At 43.3% G+C, this 18181-nt stretch overlaps 1 protein-coding gene across 11 annotated transcripts in view; it reads right to left on the reverse strand.

Annotated features, from left to right (window-relative positions):
* Positions 1-18181, reverse strand: part of SYT16 (synaptotagmin 16) — a 109422-nt gene that overhangs the window by 9283 nt on the left and 81958 nt on the right. For all 11 annotated transcript variants that reach the window (XM_077783918.2, XM_085580914.1, XM_085580905.1 and 8 more), the window contains 3 exons: positions 16377-16633; positions 12070-12513; positions 10814-11003 (listed from right to left, as the gene is read on the reverse strand). In XM_077783918.2, coding sequence (XP_077640044.2) covers positions 10814-11003; positions 12070-12513; positions 16377-16633 — 891 coding nt within the window. The remainder of the gene's footprint in view (positions 1-10813; positions 11004-12069; positions 12514-16376; positions 16634-18181) is intronic.

The following is an 18181-nucleotide window of genomic DNA, read 5'->3' on the forward strand; positions in this document are numbered from 1 at the left end:
GAGCATCTCCATGCATTTTCCACTTCAAATGGTGTCTCCACCTTCCCTTCCTCTCCCTCACAATCAAACTTCATTGGGGCTGTCTTACCCAGGCTTCCCTCAGCTGCCCTTGCCTTTCCACCATTCTCTATGATCTATTATTTGAGATACCAAAAAATAAGGGTCTTAAAAAGGAGGGGAAAAAACCTGCATAAACAGTGAAATTATTTGATCTCCCATAATAGGTTCATATTTTTCCCAAATTCTCATATTACTTTTTTGGTGAGTCAATTTTATTTACAATTTAAGTCCATACAAGGAGTAAAACATGCTTAGCAAATACAAGGAAGGGATGGTCCAATTTAGTGCTCCTTTAAATCTACTCTTTAAATTCCTGCTGCCTACTGTATTAAGCAGTTCTCCTCTTACATGGCTGCTAATGCTGTGGTGTCAGAGCTCCCAGTGCTCTACAGACACAGCTCAGTGTAAATTTTCACCTTGCTCTGCACATGACAGTGACAGATTGCTCGGCTAGACAAGTCCTCTGCTAACCTCTTCATAATCTGTGCCCGGGTTCCTGCAAGTGAGTATTATTTCAGAGTGTGCTGAAGATAGGAAATAAATAACAAGCCTCCATCTCTTGTCTGCAGCATTTCTATCCTCTTCTGTTCCCGTTTGATGTGCTATTTTACGCACTTATCTACTGAGCAACACAAGGTGTGAAATTACACTTCAGGTGTGAAAACACTTCCATGTCTCCAAAGCAGGGCTTCCCGCTCCTCTCAAACTGTTCCACTGAAAAAGCTGTCAGGGGGCTGACAATCAAGGAGCAAATTGTGAGCCTGCACAGCTGTACAGCTATCAAGTTACTGCGGGGAAAGTTCAGCCCAGTCATTAGCTGGGGGTGCCAGCTTGGCTCCCAGCATAACACTGGGGATGAAGAGGATCTTGCCAGCAAAGACCAGCTTGTCACATAAAAAGGAAAAGCTTTGATTTAATTTCCTGATTATATCTGGGAAGTAAAAAAAAAAAAAAAAACAAAACAAAACAAAAAACAAAAAAAAAAACACTTTATTGAAAGGTGCACTCATTTCCACTGTAATATTCTGTGTTGAGGGACTGGAATCTGAAATTACTTCAGGCCCATCAAGAACACAAAGCCCAAGAGAGGCCCCCCCTGTTCCAGCTTGACTCAATGTGAAACCAGACACAACTCCTACAGTATTTGTAGGGATATCACTGTACTTGGCACTGGCAAACCACAAATGTGCACTGAAGCATTCCTCACGTGTAAGTCCTGACTGCTGGTCTTGGCTGCAGGGAACTCCTGAAAATAAAGATAAGTAGGGGCTTTATGGATATTTTTAATGCATTCATCCTTTTTTTTTTTTTTTTTTTTTCCCTGAGAAGGGGATTTCAAAATTTTGGAAGAACTCCACCAGGCTGATTTTTAAATACAAACAAGCAGGTAATTAGTACAATTCTCTGACTAAACTTCAAACATTTTCTTAAATTTTCTTTTTTTTCACAACCAACCCAGCATTACCTTCCTATGCTATTTTAGGGAAAGATGTCCCACACATGCCTGTATTTCTTTTCCTAAGAAGACAGGGAAAAAGCACTGAGGTCTAGGTCTTTTAGTATCCCTTGCTGTCATACTTCCTTCTGACTTTCACCAATACTGGCAGCTCAGGTGGGATTCATCACACCTAACTTCAGGCACATTCATCTGAACAGTGCCCAGAGGAGTCAACCAATTCATAATCCAAAAAGCAGATGCCATAATTCAGCAGTGATCTAGCAGACAGTGATACCATTACAGATGATTTAGGTGTTAACACTAAGGGAAGTGCCACAGCTAAAGCACCTCATGGGATACTGTTTCAGCATGTCCCAGTTAATTTTGCAGGCAATGAACGGATGAGTGTCTTACAGTCATAAACTCTGGGATGTCACATCACTGACTGAAGCCTCAACTTTTGCAAGTGAGGGATAACACAGCTGGCTTTGAGGGGAAAAAAAAAAAAAAACACCACCAATGAGTTAAAGTCAGAAAACTTGGCTTTTTCTTTAATATACCTCAGATTTCTACATAATTCTGCACTAAGACCCCATCTGCCCAGTAGCAAAGTGGGTGAGAGGATTCTGCATGTATCATCTGGATCAGGCTGGAAGGAGACTGTGCTCAAGGCAGAGCTAATACCAGGAGCCCTGTTCACCCCCAGGAAAACACAGGCACAAAAACAGAGCAAGTGACAACTAAATCAGGCTAATTCTCCTCAAGTTTATTCCACTGGGTGTATTTTACCAGCCAAAAGAATTGAGCTTGCCTGAACAGAAATAAAAGAGTAGGTGTGGATCATATATTTAGCATCTGAAATTTGCTTTGCAGAGTTGGTACATATGAGGCTGAGCTGTTATTCTGCTTCACTAACTAAATTTTAAGATTCTAGTTTTTCCTTCCTGCGTTGTGCTCTTTGCAGCATCCTTTTAGGTATCTCATCAGAAAACACAGCTTTTCTTGTGATCCCGTCTGGTCCTCTGGGGTGGAAATCTCTCCCCTCTTGTTGACTTTGCCAAAGAAAATCCATCCCCAGTTACACAGTGAAATTAGTGGAGCTACAGCAAGGATGAACTTGACGATTTACTGAGGAATGTATGTGTAAGAGTATCTATTCATTATGAAGGCAAACATTTTCCACCTAATTACATGCTCAGGTTCAGTAATGGCCTCATTACCGTGTGTCGCAGCACTCTGTGCTCTTCAGAATGTTTACTTTTGTGCCACCTCCATCAAGCACAAAAGGAAAAGCGATTAGGGCTGACATTCTTTAAAATGCCTAAGTGCTCACCTTCTGTTTAGGCACCCATCTCACTGACATGAGGAAGAGTGAGACCTCTAAATATCTGGGAGTGTCTGAGATTGCAGCTTGCCCACGGTTACACTGAAGTCTGTGATGATTCAAGAACAAAGTCTAATTTTGCCAAGACCAATTTTAGCAGGGCATCTTCCAGGCTCTCCTTTCTATACGGGTTTTGGAACAGAAGTTCTCTCTGCATTCAGAGCATTTTTACTCTGAACTCATCTTGCCTCTCTGGTATGAGTGGACTGCACAATGTTCATGTATACATAAAATACCAACATCTCAGCATTTAATACCAGGTTGAAAAGCACTAAATCAAGGAATGCTGTAATAAGCCAGACACATTTTGGGCTAGTGCTGCATCTTCTTTCTCCAGAGGGTTGGGCCAACCTCTCCTCGTGCAGACTGCTCTGTCTCCATCAACCATCAAACACCTCTGGAGAGCTTGTCTGCAAAGGCAATCAGTTTTTCCAGGATTCTTCTAATGACCCATTTCTGTCATGATTCTTCTGAGGGAGCTAACTGATAATGACAACTCAGGGGAATAATCAACTGTAATTTATGCATTCCTGTTTTTGGAGCAGGGACCATAGCGAGCCAGCCTTCTGCTTTCACTTACACTAAGCACCACCATTATTAGTAAAGCTGACCCGTGTGCAACAGCACTGCAAATACAAAGGCATCCAACCCCCTGCTTGAATTTATATTTAGAAAGGAAGTAAACAACTAAAGACTCCTGACCCCTCACGTCTGAGGACTGCAGGGTACCGCACAGCGCCGTGCAGACTTTCCCACCCGCGCTCCAGGCAAGCTAGCTCATTTCCAAAAGCAGGATAACCATGTCAGCATGCTGCAATCCAGACTAATAACAGCCACAGCAGAAGAAAGCCTTGGGCCTGGAGCTTAATTTCCCCCAGCTGGCAAGCCCACGCTCCCAGCCTACATCATAAACGGCAGCACGGCGTGGCAGAGCAGCCCCAGAGCTGGGCTCAGTGCTGCTCTGTACAGGAGCTCGACGTGAGCTCTCAGTCTGAGGCCCAGAAGAGCATTAGTGCTGCCTTTGCCTCCCCTTTCAACCAGCAGTGGGGCAGAGCACTGAACATTCACGCTCTGAGCTGGGCTCACTGCAGCTGGATCAGTAAAATAGCAGGGAGGAGAATTAGACCCAAGCTTTTGATCCCAACCCCACGTCATGAAAGTCTGGATTAAGGCAGTTTATGGCTGGCTGGATAAATCATACAAGAGCTGGGAGCTGCCTACTACATTGCTGAGAAACCAACTTTCCTTTCTGTGTTCCACCAAGCCTCTTCTTCTCAGGTTCCCTCTCCTGGGGCTGGCAGCTCTCTCACAAGGGAGAGGCTGGGATCTGGCAACCTTCACAACATGTGAGTCATCAGAGAACACACCAGCAGTGCCTTTAATTTAAAATGCAGCAGAAAAGAATGTGCTGGTCCCTGGAAGCACTGCTTGGCCTGAGACGAGGGAATTGCTGGCATCAGTGACCTGTAAGAGGGGCAGGAGATGAGGGTGAAACAGAGATTTTTGGAGTTCACTTAAGTTAACAAAATGAATTAAGCATTTATATTCTAGCTTGTAGAGTTATGTGTTGAATTTTAACCTTTTACTTAAGAAACCTTTGCCATGGTACAAAAGGGCATAAGAAAATGCAAATTTCTGAAGCTTCTTGCATAAAGAACAATAGCAGAAAGGACCAAAGATGAGGACCGAAGATACAAAGAACCCAGATAACGTACTCAGACAAGCACCAAAGGACCGGAACGAAAGCACACGCGAAAAGGAGAAAAGTTCAAAAGTTCAACCATGAGGAAGACCACGATCATCATCCTCAAGAGACCACCAGAGACCCCCTCAGGACCACCACAGCAAACCAAAAGGGTGTGGACCTATTTAGCACGAGAGGCGAGGACAGGCAGGGCCAGGGGTTGGATATGCATTGAAAAGTTGTGCACTGTACTGCATATGGAACACCTTTGTGAATAAAAGTGTGGGTCAGACTAAGGATCAGGGCACAAGGTTTTGGAGAAATATCTCACTGTGCCAAGGGCTGACAATACAAACCCACTTCATAACTACCCCAAGTTGTGGAGTCTGTTTATTTAGTCCATGTATTGCTTCAAGGGCTCCCTGGAAGCAACTGCAGAGGTCTCCCAGGAAGGAAAGCTCCTTACGGAGCACCTAGGAGCTCAGTTCTTCAGTGATCCCCCTCTGCTGCCTCAACATCCCATGTCTACTCCATTTCACAGCACCAGCCCTCTCCTGGGACACGGGTCAGGCTGCAGGGCCAGTTCACCACCTGCCTGTGCTCCCCAGCCCTGAGGAGGTGCAGCTCCAGTCTGGGCTGACACAGCTCAGGCAGAGCACAGACACGTCTCCAGATGCACAGTGTGACTCTCCTCTAAGAAGGGCATTTCTACTCTTCCCCACATTAGTGCATTGTTGCTGCCTCAGAGATGGGGGTAGAACTTCACCAGAGAAAGCAGGGATGCACAGCCGAGCAGATCAGGATACACACCTGCCCAAAATGGGAGCAGCAGGATGTAAGGATGCTTAAGCCCAGCTTATGTGCCCACTGGCATGGTTTGATAAACCAGCCTGTGATCAGATCTCCTGCAAACACTCCTGCTCAGCAGTGCCACTGCAGATTCACACTAAACATTCAGCTCCAGCTGAAATTTGGAATTAGGATGGTTCCACTCTGGTAGAAATGGCTTTTTTTTTTCTGTTTCTTTTGGGAGGGGAAGTATTTTCTTGTTCACAGCCATGGGAGTGGGAGAGCATCACCATCCATCCACTCCAAATGTAGTTGTTTGATTCAGAAAGATCTTCATTTCTATACCCAGCAACTGCATCATGGACTATGATTTTCACAGACCTTTTGGAAACCTAAAGCTATTGAAAACATTACTGGATAACCATGCCATATCCCAGGATGTCTAATTATTATGGAATACCCTCTGCAAAAATCTCACAGTCCCTCCTTGAAAGTTCATTTTTCACTTGTTTTGACTGTGACACTTGTTCTCCTAAGCCTACTCAGTCCCAGATTCCACATCTGGTGGGGAGAGCTGTACCCAGCCACCCCATCCACCCAACAGCACCCAGTACCACACACAGCAGTAAATCCATGAAAATGTGGCATATGCTGGCTCTCTCACAAATACTCTGGAATCTCCAGTGATGTGTGATTCAGGGACTTCCTCAGTCAGAGGATTTGTATCTAACAATCCTCTGTGGAACTTTGTGTATTTCTCTTGTGCTGCACAGAACTGAAGCAGGCTTCCAGCATCCATGGCATTCTGTAGTGAAGAATTTGACAGCACAGGTGAAGAGCTGTCTCCTCCTCAGAACCTGCTCCCTCCTCGCTTCCTTTTACCATCCTTTGGTTTTGTATCAGGAGAAGATAGCAAATTTCTGTTGTTAATTCACTTTCTCAATGACTCTTAGAGACCTCCGTGAATCCTCCCCCACCTCCTTTTGTTGTAGCATCGTAGGAGGCACAGTCTATTCAGCTGCAGCTTGCTGGAAGCTGCTCCCATTCCCCTGATTGTCTCCAACACTCCTCACCACATCTTTCCAGTTCTGTCATATTCTGTTTGAACAGAGGAAAACAGAACTGTAAACGGTGTCCATTACACCAGTAAATGTGCATTTACAATCAAATACCAATTTTCCATTTTGTCCACCTTAAATTTGGGGTTTTTTTCCCACTACTATTGATGACTCTTGAGTTGACATTTTCATGCAGATATTTACCATAAGCCTAATATTTCACTCCCAGGTGGCTCCAAGTCACAGATCACAGGTGGTTTGAATTCCCCCTGTGTCCCCATGCAATATCTTACACTCATCCACACTTCCTCTTCCACCTCACTGCCCAGCTGCTCATTACTGAGACATCCTCCTGGGGCTCCTTGCATCTGGCCTCATCTTTCCCACCCAGAGCAAAGCTTCCTCAGCTGTTCTTATTATAAGCTTATTCCAGCTATATTCATGGATGGGCAGCAAGAATGTGCAGAAGGAGAGGTGGTTTTCTACAATCTTACTGTCACTGACTGGCAAGCACTCAGCAGCAAGAAGCTTCCCAGCACATCTACTGCTCTGTTATCCAATGTCTGGAACACTGGATCCAGCCCAGCTTGCCCTGGCACAGATCCCTCCTCTATTACTGATGACATGGGAACATGAATCACAAAGCTTTAGGAGCTCAGGGAAGTTCCCTGTTCAGAGCAAGATATGCAGGTTAAAAGTTAATTTATTTTATTCAGCTTCCTGGCCTGCTTTGAAGTAATTAAAGGAATTAACCTGTGCCTTTTTTCTCCAAGAATGTAACAGGGATAATAACTTTTCTCCCCTCAAAAATAAGCTGATGAAATAAAATCCATCAATGGCTTTCAGGCACTCTGATCCCAGAGCAAATAGGATGCAAATTTAAAGATCCTAATTTTCCTATGGGAATATTTTCTGTACTTGTTGGCATTTGTTACCTGTGGCTCAGGTAGATGTTTGTTTTCAGACAAGTCTTTACTTCAAGAATTTCTCCTGTTCCCCATAGAAATCCTGATAGCTTGTTCTCTCTCCTCCTGTCTTTTCCAGCATCAGTGCTATTGTATTTGTTTAATGGGGTTAATATGCTGCTGGTATAATAATGATCATGCATGGATGCAATTATTATGTGTGATCAATTCTGCAGCTGCCAAAAAGCTTGGAGGACTTTTCTTAGGCGAGGGAATTACTTCACAATAGTTCTTCTTACACTGCATTACACACAGACATAAACCCCAAAAGAAATGCAGAAGGGAATAGAAGGAAGGCTGGATTAGAGGAGTCAGAGCTGTGCCCAGCAGAGCAGCTGATGAAGGTTTAGCATCACATGGGCAGACACATTTCTATGCTTTGTGTTTATGCACAGACTAGCTCAAATGATTCCTGGTCCATCACTGTGATCCCAAGGTATTACTTCCATGCACATAGTATGTAACTGGTTATAAATTTTTAAAGACATTTCTGCCAGTGGTGTAGGCTTCTCTTGTTTTATTGTTTGTTTTTTTTTTAATAATAAACACCCTTTAAATGAACACATTGCATTTTGTTCTAAGATACAAGACCACAGACCAAAATACAAACTCCTACAAAATGCTAGCACAGAGCATTTACATTTACAAGAAGCAAGGAGAATGAGGTGCACAGCACACAAGCCATTAGCACTAAAATACCAGCAGTGCCCACATCTGACAAAGCTGTAGATGCTTTTCTGCACAAGGCTTTTTGGCACACCCAGATAATTTACGGTCTGATGCTGGAGCCATACTCTTGAGTGCTCTTAAGTGCTCTGAGTGATAATGGATATATTTGTGTGATCACAGAATGTAAGCTTAGGCCTGTAACTCAGCATGTTCCCCAGAACAATACCTGGACACTTATCTTTGACTAAACTATTCTTAAATCCCACATATATGTCCTGAAGAGAAGACACTGCCTCACGATTTTAGCTTCTGTAAGCTGCCCAGCTGTTTTCTAACCCATTTATTACCCATGTAAGCAACCATGACTTTGACATTTACCTGACTCAGTTTAAAGGTTTAAGTGAAGGAGAAAATGTGCCCAGGAAACACTGAGACATGCACCATCTCCCTTTTCTTCTCTATAAAACCATCTGCTTCAGCCCCTGCAGCCTTTAACACCTAAAATCACCAATGCCCCAGTCCAGTTCCTTGTTCTGCACACAGTGAAATTCCTGGGCATGTATGCCAGGAAGGCAGCACACATGGTGTGGGTCTACAGGTGGCAGAGAAGAGGGTGAAGGTGGGCAAAAAGCACAGCTGGAGACTTTGCTGTTGTGCAAAACTCTTTTGCCATTCCTAAAAGCTGACAGGACCACATATGGGTCCTGTTCAGGGTCTGTGTACCCAGGGCTGGGAATGCTGAGGAATTCTGCCCCTTCACACTCTTACCATAAATGGCTGCCCTGAATAGCAGTTTAGGCTCGGTGTTCAAGTGTTTCACAGCGCTATTGTATCCAAAATTTCCATGATACTTTAAAGAAATCGCTCCCTCTGAGCCCGGAACAACAGAACTTCAAATAGAACCTATTTAAGAAAACACAAGGGCTCTTTGCTCATCCTCCAGAAAGGGGCTCAGCAGTTTTAGCTTCACTTTGTAAAGGACTTATTGAGCATCTCATTCAGCCAGCAGCATGTTTCAGACGGTAACAAACTGCTCTGCAGTGCCTGGGGGGTTATCAGTGAAGTGCTACTCCAGCACTGAGACAGAGGCTGGTTTCCTTCCTTCTTTTTAATTTCTTTCAGTTTCTGCTTCACTGGGCTTTCTTTTTCTCATCACTACTGGGGACTTTACAGGCACAGAAGAACAATTCAGAAGGTAGAAGCAACAATGTGACTTGAAATAGAAGAAGCAGATTTTGATAGGTTCAGAGTTTGCCTATAATAATTTATGGAGTTCTGTGTTTCACCTAAAAGTTGATCTAGCACTGAGAGACATGGTCTGACACTGGTCTGTATCATCTGGATACAGAAAGGATGAAATTTCATTTATGGGAAAAAGAGGTGGGCATTACTGACACCTGAAAATTAATTGGGACCTATACTGGAACTACTTTAATTTCATTTCTGAGAGTAAAACTTCAGGATGTATCTACTCTGCAGCATATAGAAACAGGAGAGGCTTCCTGCTGGGGCAGGGTTGCCTTATTCTATCTTTGTTTTAAATTACTAAAAAATATCCCAACTTAAAATCTAAATATGTACATACAAACAAAAACATGCCTTTAAGTAGCCCACATAGAGAGGTATGCTGTCACAGCTAATAAAAGACAGTGAGGGCTGCACAGGCTGGGGTCAAGTGTTTTACTGTTGCACAGACTTGCCCTTAATTCTCAAGGGACTGACTGATTACAGATTATTTCTGTAATCTATTTAAGTATAGTCTAGTGGAAAACCTGAGTATTCACATCCATGTACTGAAATATTTAATAAATATTTTGCTAGATCTGAACCAAAGAACAGAGCATCTTGCAAAAGCAATTTTGGTGTTTTGCAGCTTCAGATACTCTATCAAATCCAGAGAAGGTAAGCAACTGCCAAAGGTTTACCTACTTTGACAAGCAAGCACACATCACAGAAAGCAAACGAAAAGGTTGTTTCACGTTGCCATTAGCTGCTGGTTTCAGACAGGAGGCAAAGGAGAGCAGGAGATGAATGAAGCACTGCTGTTCAACCCCTGAATAAGGCAACCAGCAGCAAACAGGTGACTCTGGCTGTGATTCCATCTCTGTCATGGACGTTACCAGCACCATCCTTCTCAAGGACTTACTGCAGCTCAGGCACCAACTAAACCTACTTTAGGCAATTTCAATTTTTTTTCCTTTAGGACTGGAGGAAGGGAACTCAACTGTTGCAACAACTTTCAAATCTTTTTTCTGCAGAAGATTTCCTTGTGCAGCAGTGGAGAATTCACAGCAGGAGGGTCCCCAAAGGGCCCAGAGCACCAGCTCACCCAGCACTCAGCAGCACAGCAAGGGGCTAAACCAAGTGTAGTCCTGGGAAACATTAATGGCACCAGGCAGGGCCTCTGTGGGCCACATGGTAACATTTAAACACTTGGAAAGCGCTTCTCACTTTTTTAAATGGATCTGCTGAGAATTCTGTGCTTTGAGTACAGCAGCACTTTTGCCATAATCAGCTATTGTAGAGGTATGAGCAATAAAGCAGACATTTGGGTATTATTGTCCCATCAGCTGAGCCTTCAGATGATTCCCTCCAATTGCCCTGTGCTATTCATCAGCACAAGAATCTGAAATAATACTTAATTTTCAATCAGGTACTCTGCAAAGAAACCCTTGCAGGAATTCTCTAGCTGAGTACCTTGAGGGAGAAAATAAAGAAGCAAATTTTGGCTCAAGGGTGCTATTTAATAGCAGTGACAGTACTTACCAGGTGGCCTATTAATTGCAAGGTTTCGGAAATGGCTGCCTTTGATCATCTCCACTGACAGCCTCCCTGTAGTGGCATTGTATGACAGCCCCACGAGCAGCTCTGGCACCCCTCCATGCGACAGGGACTGTGTTGAGGAAGCGCTATCACTGTGAGAGATTGCTGACAGACTCAGCTGAGAATCTGCACTCTGCAGGGAAAGAGCACTGAGAGAATCATCAGGACGTTCACCACCCCTCCTCCTCCCCTTGATTTGTATCTTGTGGCCTTGTTTAGTAAGATCTCTCTTAAGAAATTACAATAACTGAGAATTAATTATGCTGGGGCACCAGAAGAATCAGAGCGTCACTTTTACAGAAACACATCTCTGAACTTTCTCTTTAAAGATGAGGAACTCTGAGTAAAGTGTTATCACGAGTGTAAATCAAAGCCTCTGAGATAAGCAAACATCCTACTACATTAATACTCTGTATATCTCCTTGATAATGGCTTTTGGATGGAATACACTTTTCTGTTTGGCAGTTTTTGGCTATGAACTGTGCATTTTCTTACTTTCTTTCCTTGCTATCACAATGCTTTCATTATTCTCCACTTCACCTGAAGTAGGATGTTTTATTCATTTCACGTGCACAACCTCTCTCTGAGCTTTTGTAGACAATGAATCATGACAGAGCTCATCTACACAAATTGATTGGCATAGCCAGAGCTGGATACAACTGTGATGTGCATGGAAAATTAAGAAGCAGCACAGCCAGTTCCTCTTCACATGACCCAGCTCTCCACTTCCATCTGTCATGTAGAAGAACATTACTAAGCATTTCTGGCAAGATGGAAATTGCACAATGGAGATACACAAGCTGGTATCTAGGGCCAAATTAGATAGTTTCTGCACTGGCAGTACCAACATAGTGGTGCACAAGAACCACTGCCCTTACTGGAATTAAGACTAATTATGCCTTGGTGGTTCCCAGACCAACCTACTGTATCTGAATGGCATAGCATGTGGTGAGTCGTGCAGATGTAGTAGATCCACAAGATTTTGTGTAAACTTGATAGCTGAGCTGTTAATAAGACACAGCTTTGCACAGGGAAGAAATGCCCTGAGCTTCCCCTTCCTGATAACCTCTTAAGTGACAGCAGGTCAGATCTGCCAGTCACACCCTGACAGCCCTGAATGAATGAAAGACTTCAGGAACACCATATTCACCAAAAACCAAACCATTTTGTGGACTCTGTCTGTCCTTCATCAAACTTACACTCAGGTTACTCCGTGGCTCCAAGAGCAGTGTCACCTTCACTTCACCTTCCTGGCTGATGCCTCTCAGGTAGAACAACTGCTCTCCCATCATCTTCTCCCCAACCACCTTGTGCACGGCGTAGAGGCGGAAGCGAATGGCGTGGCTGCTCAGCTCCTGTGGTTCCAGCTTGCTGAAGGTGATTTTGTCCTGGAAGATGGGGATGGGTCCTCTCTGCACACTTGTCTTACCCCTCTGCTTCTTGCCCGGCATCAGGACCGCGTGCACCTGCCAGGTGTTGACACCACTGCGGTCCTTGTCTGGGATGTCCCTGGCCGCCAGGACAGTGGCTATCAGCTTTTGGCTTGAGGGTTTATAAGTGAAGATGACATCCAGGTCACCACATTTGCAGATGGGCTCGTGGGCACAACGATGAGCTGGCACAGTGTTCACTTCATTGTGTTCCTGCGAAGAGAAGGAAGAAGTAGAACCTCCACTGGAGTTCAGCTGCCTCAATGATTCCAACTCCATTTAAAAAGAAATTGTTCTCCTCACTTGTGCCTGCAAGTATAGGCAGTTGCTGTGTAAAATATGGATCCCAATGTTTCTGGAAAGGCCAATGATAGTTAATTGCCTGATTTGTGTAATAGTCCCCATACGCTCTAGTAAGCAACAGCACTTGTTGAAACATTTCCAATAAAAAGTTTCATCAATATTTAAGTGTTTTGCAGGAGACGGTTAATTTGGCAAATATTCTACATAGAGAAAAACTAAACAAAGGGATTTTTACATTTCATTTTTGTCAACATGAGGCACTAGCAAAACAATTTGACCTACTTAACCTGTTACTTCGAACATACACTGGAATTGTTTTTCAAGGTGGAATATTTTACATTATTAAAATCAAATAATTCAGCCAAACCTGCTAACTTTTTTGATATTTTGTTCTGCTAGAAATTAAAAAAAATTAGGCACTATATTTAATATGAGGAGGAAATCATCATGTAAGAATTTCTTGTGGAATAGAAATTCCATTTCTAGATGCTAACCCATAATTCAATACTTTTCCTATGGCTAAAACAATGATAATGGGGAAAAGCAGTCTGATTAAATACATATTGATTCTTTATACCCTTCTAAAATCTCCCAAGAGAAGCATCTGTTCCTTCTGTTCACTTTGGGTACTAATACATTCAGAATAAAAATTCAAAATAAACAATCACAACATGTGCAGAACAATTCACACACCATCTTTTACCTACTTTTAAAACAAAAACCATCATGATAAAACAAGATGAAACCATGGATGCTCACCTTACCTTTTGCTGAGTGGGTGTGTGGGTTTCTGTTCAACAGTGCTTTTTTATCTTAGAGTTAGAATGTGCTTCATCTTATAAAGGGGTTGCTATAGTGATCAATGATTTGTATTTAAACGCGAATATACACTGTACTAGGGAAAGATTTTCAGTTAATAGCCAGAAGGTGAATTAAGGCCTGTCACCAGCATCAGAGTCACCCTCCTCCTCAAACATGTATCTTCTTTTCACATTTCAAGTAACACTTCTTTCCAGCACGGGAGTCTTTTTGCTCAGAGAACAGATGATGGGCCACAGGACGTCTGGTCTTAAGTCCCTTCAGAAGTGTCTGGGTGTCTCAAACAGAGCCTCAGATAAACATCAAAATTTTTGTTTACCTCCTGTCAATCTACTTTTGAAGTGCTCAGATTCATCTGCCATAACTTGCAAAGCTCCAGATTTTCACATTTTCAGAGGTGTTTAAGACATGCACGTGAACACAGAAGTCCGAGCGTGCAGATTAGAGACCTGCTGTTGCATGTCTTGCAGAAGTAATGTCAAAGGGAGAAAAACACACGAAATTTCTTGCTTGGCTACAGAAACACCTTTCTGTATGAACAGCAGACTGCTAAAAACAAAAATGTAAGGCAGGCCAGGTTGCCTGGAGAGAGCATGGTGTTATGAAAATGTTAAGTGCTCCTGTGTAGCAGCCAAGTTATTTCTGTTTGGTTGATGAAATAATATTCAATACGGGATGGGATTGTGCTTGACTCATATTTCCCCACACACTTTTATCTGTGCATTTGCTGTTGAGATGGAATCGAGGCACATTTAAGCACTGCTGCTAAGGTCTGGAGACAACCGTGCTTGAGGCAAAACTTGGCTTTCATCTACATGTCTGAGCTGGAAAATGTGAGCTCCAGTGCATCAGCACAAACCCTCAGGAATGAAAATCCAAGAGACACTTTTCTGCCACAGCAGGGCTGATATCATCACCTTTCTGGCAGTGTGTAAGGCAGACTGAAGGTCAGATATCTGCATTTTGACTGAACAGCTAGAAAATATTTGGATTTCAGGAAAGCTCAAATTGTGCTGCTAGGGCTGTGGCCAGATCCACTGTAGAGATGACTGCATGATCTGGAGGGAAAGAGAAATGTCAAACTCCTTGGCAGTGAGCTTTCCATGGGAAACCAAGCTTTGGAGACCTCACAGACTGGCCCTTTCTGATAGCATTGTGCTCTTCAGGGCTCACCCCTATGCAGGTTTGCTGCACACCTACAGATCCTCCTTCTGTGCAAGTCATTGACAGAATTCCCCCCTGCTTTTGGAGCCCAGCTGGGCTACAAGTGGTTTGTGAATGTGTTGGTTATACAGACACTTGAATTGGAATCCAATGAAATATTGGGATTTTAGGTACTTCATCCAGATTTCTTTCTTTCTTTCCCTCTTCCCAGCACAGTTGTTGAGAGGGCAAGCCAAGTATGCTGGTTGATACTGCATGTCTAACCTGGTCATTCAGGACAGCCAACATCCACTTCACTAAGCAAAATAAGTCCATTTTTGCCAGAGAAACCTGAAAGAGCAGCTAATTATGGACAAGGCTTGAAATTGTACTTGTGGTTCCACTGCAGGGGCACAAAATTACCATTTCTGTCTCTAAAGAGAGGTCCTTTGAGTGGAGCATAATAACACTTGGACATTTCTGGCATGTCAGAACATTTAGTTCCTGCAATAAAAAGTCTTTCATTAATCCTCACAATACCTTTGAATGAGAAGCTGCTTGTAGGAGATAAACTGTGTCTTGGGCATTTCTGCTCCAGTATGCTGGAACCCTTCCTTGCATTTTAAAAATGTAGACACCAGGAGTAAAATGAGCCATGCATTCCAAAGAAATACAAGGGGACACTGGAGACACTGCAACACACGGGAACCGTGGCAAAGCACATCAAACTTGGAAAAGGAGAAACGAAATTCAGATGGGCAGACAAATTGTGTGTGTGTCAGAAACCCAGCAAAGAGAGGGCAGGGCTGCTGCCACACACAGCTCCCATGTGCTGTGTAGTGTTTTGTGGGATTGGATTGTGCAGAAAACCAAAATGCTGCTCCAAACACTCCTTAGGGCTGGAGCATCTGCACCAAGGAGCTGCCTTCCAGCTTTGAACTGGCTGCAGGCAGCCTGCTCCAGGGATAGAGACCTTCCCTCAAAGCCTTGCTGCTCAGAGTCTGATGCAGGTATGGATTTCCACAGCTGCCTTTTAACTCAGGCAGAAGATATGACCTTTGTGCTATTCTTTCAATATGTCTGATGCAAGCTGATATTTTTCCATAAATTTAATCCTGTGGTAAAATAATGAAAATCAACACATCATGCAGAGAGATTAGGAGAGAAAAGGGGGATGCAAAGTAATCAGGTGTTTATAATGCCTTAAAATCTGAAATGTTTCCTTGAGGATTCAAAATAAAAGTGCAGAACTACGGGAAAGCAGACTCAGGTTCTCTCCTTCCTTAAAAGTTGGCCTGGTTTCAATGGGGACAAGATTATGGTCACTTGGGCAGGTCACAGGCCACCCCCACCAGTTGCCTCCAGCTTTTCTGATTATTCTCATTGTCTAAGTCATAAAAACTACCTGGAAAAAGACACATATCTGACCTGGTGACCACATACCCTGTCCTGGGACACACACCCTGCACATACAGCCAGTGACCAAGCCCTGGGCCACCACAGATAGCTCCTTGCTAAATGTCAGTAAATGCTGCTGGGCAGCTAAAGTTCCAATTTCAGTTCAGAGACTGCAGTCAGAAACCAAGCAATGAAAGCCTTTCTGTGAATTAGTGTTAGTAGCAACAGGTAAATACCAGAGAAAAGGGGAAACACAAAGAAGAGGTGTATGGTCATGCACACAAGCACACAGGAGTACCATTATCTTGTGCTGTGCTGATCAATTTTTCACTTCATTTCTCCTGTAACCTTTTTTGGCCCCCAATATCCTTCAAAAGCTTCCACTGTGTGTAATAAATGACAATCCACCTTACCTCAGGGCTCCAAGCCGATGAGCTGTCAGTAGCATCGTTTACTTCCAATCCCTGGTTGACAAATGCTGTTTCCATTTCCAGACATCCTTCCCTGTTTGACTGGCTGACACCATCCCCAATTCTGGGCTCCACCCTGGGCCCTTTGTGCTGCCCAGTGTCCCTACTCCTGGTTGTTGCTCTTGAATCCACAGATACATGGTCATCTTCACGACAGGAGAGGTTGTCTTGGTAACTCAGTTGGCTTAGTCCATCCAGATCTAACAATTTTCAGAAAGAAAATAATTTCTGGGATTAGAACACAATCTAATAATTAGATAATAATTAGAACATAATTAGAACATTAGAAAATCATTTCAGAGGGATTAGAACAATTTTCTTCCCCCTTCCAATATATGCCTTTCTCTCCTTTCTTTTATTTTTCAACTTTTCCCTAATGCCCAGTGCTTACAACAGATAGTTTCTGTTTTCTGCAGCACTGAAACTATAAAGAAACCAATCCTGTTTAAATCAGCATTTGATGGAGGGGACATGGCTGTTCCTAACCCCATACTGAACTGAGAAACCCAACACCTCTTCTTGAAGAAATTATCCACAAAATGCAAGTGGAGTGTTTGGGATATTCAAGTACATCCCCAAAGCAATCTCTTTTATGAAAACACAAGTCAAACTACAGAAAAGCACAGCAGAGGCCTGATGAATAGATACCACAATTTCCTCCTGTGCAGAAGGAGGAGAAGATGACAGGAGTTAGCATTGTCCTCAAGAGCATGATGCTGGTGAGGAAGGCATCTTCACAGACATAACAGAGGGTCAGCATTACCCTCTCACCCATCCCTGAGAGCTTAGGTGAGCATGATCAGCTCCAAAAACCAGCTAGAAATCACTAAATCCCATGCTTGGGCTGAATTTTCCTCCCAAGGACAGCTGAGGGGAGATGTGTTACCCGATTTCCTAACTGCTTTTATTAGTTTTAATTCATCTTGTCCTACACACACACATGGTCTAGAGTAAGCTTCATTAATGAGAATAAAATAACCCTCTCTTTGCCACAGATTCCTTTTCTACATCACTGAAATCTCTATTATAAACACAGGGCACTTTTCTCTACTTGAAAGCACCAGTGAGAGCTCTGTGGATGGAGCAGCACAGATAATTACATGTCCAGGGACACAAATGAAAATAACATCATGATTTAGCCTTGGATGCGTTCTGGAAGCACTTTCAGAAGAAAAACAGGGACATTCCTCCTCCTAATGCATCTCATGATGAGCCTTGCTTCAGGAAAACAGAAATACAAGTTCTGCCTCCATCTCTTTCAAATAAGCAAAAAGCAGTCACAGTGAAAGAATGAGTTGTGCTTCCAGACAGGTGATGGCAGCAATGAAAACATAACAATTTCCTTTCCAAACAGAGCTACTTGGGGTCTAAAGGTTTCACAGGAGGAGGTGAGGTTGCAAGGGGCCTCTAGAGATCATCTTGTCCTCTCCCCTGCTCAAGAAGGGCCAGGTTTTTGCTTGTTCCTACAAAGGTCACTACTAAAGAACAATCATTTTTCTCAAATTTGACATCAAATTCAAATTTTAAAAGATAGTATTCATTACTGTGTTTAATGGAAAACCATCATTTTGCTTTTGTTAAATGAACTAATGTTTTTATTCCCTGTCTGATAAATGAGATTGAGAATCTGGTGGCAACTGGCATGGAGGAGGGTGAGGTACCCAACAACTTTTTCTGTCTCTGTTTTCACTGTCAGCTGCTTGTCTCACATCTCTCAAGCCCATGAATCTCCAGGCAGGGACTAGAGG

This window comes from Lonchura striata, chromosome 5, assembly GCF_050655825.1.
Source record: "Lonchura striata isolate lonStrDom1 chromosome 5, ASM5065582v1, whole genome shotgun sequence".
In the NCBI taxonomy this organism is placed as follows: domain Eukaryota; kingdom Metazoa; phylum Chordata; class Aves; order Passeriformes; family Estrildidae; genus Lonchura; species Lonchura striata.